At 31.7% G+C, this 9,753-nt stretch overlaps 1 protein-coding gene across 1 annotated transcript; it reads left to right on the forward strand.

The window, feature by feature from the left end:
• The first annotated feature begins 2,838 nt into the window (after positions 1 to 2,838).
• Positions 2,839 to 6,201, forward strand: LOC129900723 (WAT1-related protein At2g39510-like). Its single transcript, XM_055975744.1, has 7 exons — positions 2,839 to 3,093; positions 3,470 to 3,532; positions 3,635 to 3,751; positions 4,353 to 4,590; positions 5,252 to 5,413; positions 5,490 to 5,641; positions 5,792 to 6,201. The coding sequence occupies exons 1-7, from the start codon at positions 2,900 to 2,902 to the stop codon at positions 5,976 to 5,978; spliced, it is 1,113 nt and encodes a 370-aa protein (XP_055831719.1). The 5' UTR covers positions 2,839 to 2,899; the 3' UTR covers positions 5,979 to 6,201.
• Positions 6,202 to 9,753: the final 3,552 nt, after the last annotated feature.

Genomic DNA, 9,753 nt, shown 5'->3' on the forward strand with positions numbered 1-9,753 from the left:
ATGCGTGGCTTTATAGATGAACTAGGTTTACTAACTCTAACAAAATTTCTAACAAACTCGCATGCTTTTAACAACTTCACGTGCACTAACTAACTGACTTTTGTAACTAACTCCATCAGTATTAGTATTATTCTGGAAGCTTCTTATAGCTCAATAAATATAAATAACAAAAAAAAAATAAACATATATGCTACAGACAATAATATAAATACATACGCATTGAAATTTTAATAAATAAAATAGTCACATTTAGATCTTATTTTCCCCTTCTCTCTGCAGTTATATGCTCTGGTAATAACACATCTAACAAAATCAAGTAGTTTTACGGAGAAAGCAACGTGCAACCTCAACTTGAAGTTCCCAGTTTCTTGTAAACTACAAATAGCAAAGTGGTGTACACATCATAGCTACTTATACAATTTTTTAACATATAGAGATGCAAGTCATGATGAGGAAGACCCAAACAATTTTAAACTAACCTCAGCCAATTAGTTCTCCCATAACTTTACAGATTCGATTTTTATAATCCTATGTTCTTCCACATAACATAAGTAAAACTCATTGAGCGGTGCACTGATTTTCTCTTATTATTTTTGAAAGAATTTAATGTACAAGCTGAATGTCCACTAAGAAGAGATGTTTGGTTTAGTGCATTCTATCTCCCTTGTCAGCATCGATGTGTTATATTATATTTTATGTTTAAATGGCTCCACGTATTGATCTTACTTATCTAAGAAAAACGATGCATCCACTTAATTATTTTAATAATATACATTGCTTATTGTTACATTTAGGAAATAATGAACCTAAATTTGATTAATGGCAGAATACTTAAAGATCCCTTAAATTTGACGTGTTTTTCTTCTCACTCTCCTAAAGTACCAATAATCTTAATTATCCCTAAACATGGCTATTTGGTTGGCGTACATTCTCATTCTAAGAGAGTGAATATATTCGTTTGCCACATGAATTTTTCGTCCACGTACGTGATATTTTAAAAAGTTATATTTATTTATCACAAAAGAATCAAAATTATCCTTTAACTATTTGAAATAGAGCACATATACTCTTAAATTATATTTTGGCTCAAAAATATCCTTCTCTTCATACTATTGGCTCGAAAATACCCTGTACGTCATACTATTGACTCATTCTACCCCTTCGTTTGACGGAATGAAATATGGCATCCCATGTGCATTAATTTACGCCACGTATGATCTCCAGATAAGCACCCCACCCCATCATTAAAAGACCCGAACCCATCCTTGACTCTCGTAGTTATGTTTTTCTTGACTCCCGTAGTTATAACTGTCACAATTAATTTGCAGCAGTTTTTAAGCAAACTATTAATTGACTATTTAATTTGCTAAACTATAGTTTTCATCCAATAGACATAGCTAATAAAGTGTGATAGGTTTAATTTTCCAAAATGGCAATTAAGCAAATGTGCTACCTAATCAAGCAAGTGCTTTTCTAGGAAGTGGGTGCGATCGGGCCTGGAGTGAGCTACATAGCAGCATAATCGTACATTCAACGTGATCAAAAGATGCTTGGAAAGTAGCTGAAATGTTCTTCCTAAAGTCAGGCCAACAATCAGGGGTGTCTGACTGCCGCAAATTGTTAGGGGAATTGCTTAAAAACTGTTGCAAATTAATTGTGGGAGCCATAACTAGGGGAATCAAGAAAATGATAACTAAGGAAGTCAAGGATGGGTTTGAGTCTTTTAACGGGGGGGGGGGGGGGGGGGGGATTGTGTCTTTTAATTGATAGGGTGTGGTGGGGTGCATATGTGGAGATCCTATGTCTACATTTTATTCCGTCAAACAAAGGGGTAGAAGTGAGCCAATAATATGACGTGAAGGGTATTTTTGAGTCAATAGTATGACGTGAAGGGTACCTTTGAGCCAGAATATAGTTTAAGGGTATATGTGCTCTATTTCGAATAGATAAAGAGTAATTTTGGCCCTTTTTCATTTATTTATTTTTTGGTCTTAAAAAAATATTTTAGTGCTTTCTTTGTTCTCTTATATAAATTGAAAGAAGGAAAACACTTTCCTTTCTTTGATTTTATTTAAGCCGCACAGTTATGTCCAAAAAAGGAAAAGAAAATGACCCATTACACTCCACTCAACCACAAGAACATAATGAAACACGTGAACTAAAGTTCAAAAAGACAATCTAAGGTTTCATCATATAGCTAATAATACATTACTAAACTCTGAATAAGTCATGTTAGCTTCAAAAACTAAAGAAATTAAGGAGAAAAAAACAGAGAAAGCCACACAAAAATCAAAATATCTACAGTCATGCACACAAGAGATCATCAAAATGGGTAATCAAATTTGTCAAATAAAGACAAATTTAAATTCACTAAAGAGTTGTTACTGTCAGTAATGTTTTAGCCTTAAAACGTGTATATGAGTAACGTATTAATAAAACATATTTCTATTTACTCCATCAGGCATTTGTCTTTTTGCCATTGATTCTTTTGAATAAAATAATACTTAAAATGTTACTTTATACTAGTTTTATAATTATTTTTTTTAAAATGTACTATTTTAATAAATTTATTTAAATAATCGCTTATTTGGTCAAAATACAGAAAAATGAATTATCAGTTAAATATAACATGTTGAGAAACTTTTATAAAATTAGTTAAACATTATGTGGAAGAAGAGAAGTGTTTGATTGAGTGATTCCATTATAAGACGCGCGATAGTGGAGATGATAGAGATTAGATGTGGAGACGTGCTTAGAAAGCATTGTTTGGCGCCTATATATAGCACCGCAAGACAGGGTTTGTAATGGAATAAGTACAAAACCAATATTACTCTATCCTTTCATAACTTTTTTTAAAAAAACTATTGAGTGGAGTAGTATATATAAAAAGAAAAGAAACATGCCATGGTTATTGAAATTTGTGAAGGAAGGAAAACCATATTTGGCAGTGACATTATTGCAGTTTGGATATGCAGGATCAGCCATAATAGCTAAGTCTGCTTTAAATCATGGCATGAGCCATTTCACCTTTGCGGTCTACAGAAATGTCTTTGCCACTATTGTCTTCGCTCCTTTTGCCTTGCTCTTGGAAAGGTCAATCCTCCCCACCCAAACATATACTCCATCATTTCAATATATTTATCTTACTACCTTCTATTGTCCGTTCCGAAAATAATCTATCTTCTTTTTTTAATAAATTTTAAATTTAAAATTTTTCATATAACATATTTAAAAACAAAAATTAATAAATAATATTTACATATATTCTATCTACTTTTAATTTAAGACGATAAAATTCAAAAAAATAATTTACTTTGTAAAATTTCGAGCAAAATCGAAAAACAAATCACAAATAAAATGAAATGGACGTAGTATATTCATGCATTGCAACTCTCTTTTTTACTTGGATAAAGTTATTAGTTGTGTTAAAGGCTGATGGATGTTTATCGCTGGTTGTTTTATCACACAGGAAAATAAGGCCAAAAATGACTATATCCATTTTCTTGAAGATTATGCTGCTGGGCTTAGTGGAGTAAACATCTCTGACAATACTTTACTTTTACTTCGTTTCTTTTGTCTCCACTTGCCAGATTGTCAAATGTTTCACTGAAAACAAAAGCTGACTTTTTTGCAGGCCTGTCATCGACCAGAACTTGTATTACACAGGATTGAGATACACTACTGCAACTTCTGCAACAGCAATGTGTAATGTGCTTCCAGCCCTAACCTTTTTGTTGGCTTGGATTCTAAGGTAATTAATTAACCATCCTTTTGCAACTTATTTATTGACATGCACGTTCATAATAAATGTTTAAAAACGTAAAATAAAAATAAATGACTGTGCTGGATAAAATTAAACTGAACTAGTATTGGATCAGAAAAAGAAAGAAAGAAGGTAAGCACATAACGGTGTCGTATACCAAAAGAGTCCATGGTGGTTTTGAGCCGTATGATTATCCCAGCTATTCCCTTTGTTTACCATTAAAATTAATATTTTTTCATTTTTTGTGGCCTTACTTTCAACTTTCTACGTGTTTAAGGTCACAAGACATTATGATACATTTTTCATATATTTAGTTTAAAATTATAATTTTTTTTAAAAAAGTTATTTTTATTAAACTCCATCTCAAGTCAAACTAGACAATAAATTAATTGAAGATAGTAATTATATTTTATTTATCGTTGATAATATAGTCTTATGACCATAAAGATATCATGACTTGTTTAAAATTATACAGTACATTTAACAATTTTTTTATTAAATATATAATCTATGATCAAATACCGCCAAATAAAATGAAAGGAGAAGTGTATCGATCCGTAAAAGTTTGTTAGTTGAATTGAACGTGTAGGCTTGAGAGGGTGAATATTAAGAGATTAGCAAGCCAGGCGAAAATCATAGGAACAGCAGTAACACTTGGCGGTGCGATGATTATGACACTAATTGGAGGACCTACAATTGGATTGCCCTGGACCAGACATATTCCATCTTCTACTACTAGTGCTTATCCTACTGACCTACAACCCATTAAGGGTGCTCTTTTCATCGCCGCAGGTTGTATCTGTTGGGCCTGCTTTTACAACCTTCAGGTACTATCCTATATTATATTCTTGCTATTATAAAATCTTTCTTTTTTCTTACTTTTGTCGAAACAAGTTAATTTCAGTTTATATATTTTGGTTGTTACTTTATATTTTTCTTATATACAATAATAATAGGTAACTTTTAATCAAAAAGAATGACTCAATTTGATTTGTTTAAGAAAATAAAGAATATTTTTTAATTTTGTGATTTTAAATTAAAGTTATGTCAAATATATCAAAATATTATTTAGTTTTGTGGCTTTAAACTTGCCACGTAAAAAGTTGAAATTAAATTATTAAATGAATTATTCTTTTTTAAACAGACTAAAAAGAAAAATAAGTCATTTTCGAAGGGAGTAATAATCTTGATATAGCAACACTTATAAAAATAGAAGTGAAACTGGTTATAATGCATTATATTAATTTGATTATATATAACTTGAACTATTTTCTTATTTTTTCCTATGCCAAAGAGTGATAATACCTATCAAAATTTTAAAAAGAAATTAATATGAATGATTATTTTACCCTTAATGATAATTTTTTTACTGTCACCTACGTACATATTTTACGACATGTTCAATTCACGATATACATTTCTTCCTTTTCCTTTCCAAACTGAGGGTTAACAGAGTTGTTTTTTCTTATCTTATATGTCTCAAAACAGGCAATTACACTGAAGACATACCCTGCGGCATTATCACTCACTTGTCTGATATGCTCGGCCGGAGCGCTGCAAGGCACTGTTGTGACACTTGTGGCTGAAAGGGGCAATACTTCAATCTGGGTCATCCAATGGGACACTAAATTCTTATCTTACGTTTATAGTGTAAGCTTTGGACATTCTCTAGTATGTGTCCATATTCATATTTAGTCCGAGAGAATGAGTTTTTAAATTTATGCAGGGAGTGGTCACTTCTGGAGTTGGCTATTATGTTTCTGGATTGATAATGAAGGAAAAGGGACCGGTTTTTGTTACTGCATTTAATCCTCTAAACATGGTTATCGTCGCAATTTTGGGTTCATTCATTTTATCCGAGGAGCTAAACTTGGGAAGGTATATTACATATTTATTCTTCTTTTTTAAATTCGATGATAAATTATTAAAATGCGATGTCATTAATGACTTTTGTTTCAAGTACTAGTATATATATATATATCGTTGAGTGCAAAATAGGATGTCTAATCCGGTGCCGGTTTAATGTAGGGTTTTGGGAGGGGCAATCATTGTAATTGGACTATATTTAGTAATATGGGGCAAAAGCAAGGACCAACAATCGTCGAAATCAATCAGTAGTGAAGAGGCTGATCAATCTGAATCAGTTGATAAAAAAGAAACACCTGCAACGTCAAAGTCTTCAGATCAGGCAAAAGCTGGAGATGAAGCTGTTTAAGAAGAAATGGCTAGGATTAAAGTTAGAAGGATAAGCAGAATTAGTAAGTACTAATTAATGGGTTCTGGATAAATTAGATCAAGTTCCCCCGCAGAAGGATGTTACTTCTGCATTTCTTTTTTATTAGAGAAATTGGAAAAGTAAGTGTCTATAGCATCTGCCTCTTTATTCTTCCGATGAAATGGACGTCCTTTATTTAAATGCGTATAAGGTGCTGAACTAATTAACCACTCTGAATAACAAATAGAAAAAGAGGAAGGGTGTGACAAACACAAAAAGAGGATGAAAATATTTTTTTAATTTTATCATGCTAGATTGGTCAATATCTCATGTTCCGTTGGCCATAATTTTACAAAAACATTTTCTATTGAATAATACGTTTCTTGAAAATTAAAAAAACAACGCCCCTAGTGCAAAAAAATTCTATAGATGATATTTTACATTGATTGTATCATCTCTATCCTCCAACACACCTTATTTAATTTTCACTACAACAAAATGTATTTATAGCTACGAAATTTAAGCTATGAATTCAAAAATTCTAAAAATTACGTAATAGCTATAAAATTTTGAATTTTTATTGCTGATCATAAATTTTTGCCACGTGATAAAAGTTACTATAGCAATAGTAATCTTTTAGCCACAGTAAATTATTTGAAATAAGATATTGTAGCTAAATAAATATTTTGCTTCAAGTTTTAAAAAATTGTGGGAATAGTTAAGTGATATAGCTACATAAATTTTGCTATATAAAATTTCGTAGCTAATTATTAATTTAAGCCACGAATTGAAACTTACTATAGCAATAGTAACCTTTAAGCCACAATAAATTACTTGAAACAAAAAAATTGTAACTAATTTTCTTTTTTTGCTTCAAGTTATAGTTTGTGGCAATAGTTAAATGATATAACCACATGTATTTTGCTAGGATAAAATTTCGTAGCTAATTAATAATGTAACAACCCCTAAAATGTTGTATGTCGGTATTTCAATTCTCGACAAAAATAATACAACCTTTGTATTTTGGGCATAACTTTTCATAGGTTGGTCCAAATTAGGTGATTCAAATTTCTGGGTGATCACAACATCCTTACCTACAACTTTCATGAAGAACATAACTTCAAATTCGGAGTATAAGTAGGTCAAATAAATTAATCTTTGCAAGATATAGTGCTGTGACGGAATTGAGTGTTGATAGAAGAAAATTCATATCTCACTGTAGGTTTCTCCAAATTGGTTGATTCTTGAACTATATGAAACTAGACTTCCATATCTACAATTCTTATGAAGAAACCAAATCCTAATAAGGAATTTATCTTATTCAAACGTAGCTTCGAAAATGAGTATTCTGTTAAAAAGAACTCATCTTACCTACCATGGAAACATCTAGATGCATTTGACATCATGCATGACATAAATTGTCCTCCATTTAACATCATCCATGACATCAATATATTCCATTAAATTTTCAGATTTTTCTTTATAATTATTTTATTTATTGTTAGGTCCCTCTTTCCCACCTATAAATACCCACCTTATTTCCTCATTTTATTCATCAAGCTTTCCTAAGCATTTCTTCTCTCTATATACTTCTTCTCAAATATAGTTTTAGTATTAGTAGTATAAAAATACTACTCCGGTTATTCTTATACTCCGGGTAGTACACAAAACGCTCCGGCGAGAAGAAAAGGCTAGGGATCCAAGAGTATTCCAATTCGGAGTAAACCTTCGGATTTAAGGTATGTAAGGCTTTCATAGCATTGGATTGAGTTCGTCCATGCGCCCAATATTTAAATTCATTATAATTGAGTTATAGTTGAGTTTTATCCAAATCTTGAATTTTTCTTCTATTGAGTTAGATATATTTATGCATTAATATTATTATTATTGTTATCTCTCATATTATTGGAATTATTGTTCATGGCTACTTTCCCATGAATCCTAATTGATTTGATGTTCATGAATATTTTTACACATGTTTTGAGTAAAGATGTTGGCTTTTTATTATTTTTATTGATAAAAAGAGAGTTATATGAATTAATACTATATATGTATTTTATTGAGTTTTGAAAGAGCAAAAGAGTTGAATTTGAATGAATTTGAGAAAATGATATTTTGAGCAAGATGTTTTGATGAGATGAAAATGATGTTTTTGGAAGTATAATGATTGATGAACATGAAATAAGATGAGTTTGATGATTTAAATTAAAGTCCAATGAGACTAGATGATGAGTTTAATATGAGCACATATTTTGGGAGTAGTATTGAGCACCGAGTTGGGTAAGAGTTTAATTTACTCAAACCCCAGAACTACGTAGCCAACGTAGGATGGAGGCTATGCCTCTTAAGTCCCAAAAAGAGGACTTTGATGAATGGATCCAAGATGGTGATGTCCTTTACCCTGGCAAGGTATTGGATGGATGTGGCAACGACATCGCTTCGTTGTATCATCGCTAGCTCATAAGTGATGGTTGTCGGTTAGAGAAACTCCCAACTGAGTAAGCATTGTTTATTACTATTATTTTTATATTTTAAACTTGCATTACATATTGATGTTGAGATAATGTTGAGTTTTGAGCTGAGTTTTCTCGAGAGGAGTTTATTGATATCTGTCCTTACCTTCCTGCCATTTTACATACTCGTACATTCCACGTACTGACGTCATTCGACCTGCATCGTTTTATGATGCAGATACAGGTGTTAGAGATCCTCAACAGGCGCATCGTTGAAGATCATTTCTTTTCAGCTATTTGGTGAGTCCTTCTTGTATTCGAAGGAACTCCTTATCCTTTTATTATTGTTAAGTGTGATGTTTCTTTTGAGGTAGCCATGGACATGTCATTGGCACCATCTAAGAGTATTAGAGGCTTCATAGACAGAGTTTGATGATGTAATCGGAGTAGTTCTCCTTAGAAACTACTTCTTCTAAGAATTATCTATTTTTCCTTTGATTATGACAAGCCCACATTAGTATTATTAAGTCTTCCGCTGATGAACAAATGAGTAATGAGACCAAGTGGTTCTCTCGGAAGCCAGAGATGGTTTCTGAGTGCCGGTCACGCCTAGGGTACCCTCTCGGGGCGTGACAAATAATTTTGATTTTTGGCCACAAATTGAAACTTATTGTAGCAATAATAACCTTTTAGCCACAATATATTATTTGAAACAAAATATTAAAGCTAAATGATTTTTTTTGCTTCAAGTTAATAAAAAATTGTGGCAATAATGTCTTGATAAAATCCTCAATTATTTGTCATGATAAATGATAAAGCCATAGAGTTATTATTGTGATAAATTTTCTAGTTAATCTTTATCTTTTTATCACCAATTGAAATCGATTGTATTACTAATTTAATTACAATAAATAAGGTGTCACAATTTTTTCTAGTTAGATGAATATTTATAAATATATATATATGTACATTCATTTCTGAGAGATTTCTACATTCTGATAGGTATAATTGCTCGTATAAAGAAGTTCTTACTGTTAGAAAACTATATGCACAACATGCTAGAACACATGAATAATAGCTAACATATACGTTTATGCTAGAACACATACCATCATGCTAGAACACATAAATTTGCTGAAATTTAATTCGATAAATACCTCTGAAAGCGTGAACAGATACCTTCAAGCGAATCCCACAAGTTAGACCAGAGTTCTGTGGTCTTCTACAGTGATCCCAAATTCATAGCAGAACTCTCTCAATACTTGGGTGGGCAAGTATCGCATAGAAAACCCTACATCCATCCTTGTTTTAGGTTGGAGAAC

This window comes from Solanum dulcamara, chromosome 8 (genome assembly GCF_947179165.1).
Source record: "Solanum dulcamara chromosome 8, daSolDulc1.2, whole genome shotgun sequence".
In the NCBI taxonomy this organism is placed as follows: domain Eukaryota; kingdom Viridiplantae; phylum Streptophyta; class Magnoliopsida; order Solanales; family Solanaceae; genus Solanum; species Solanum dulcamara.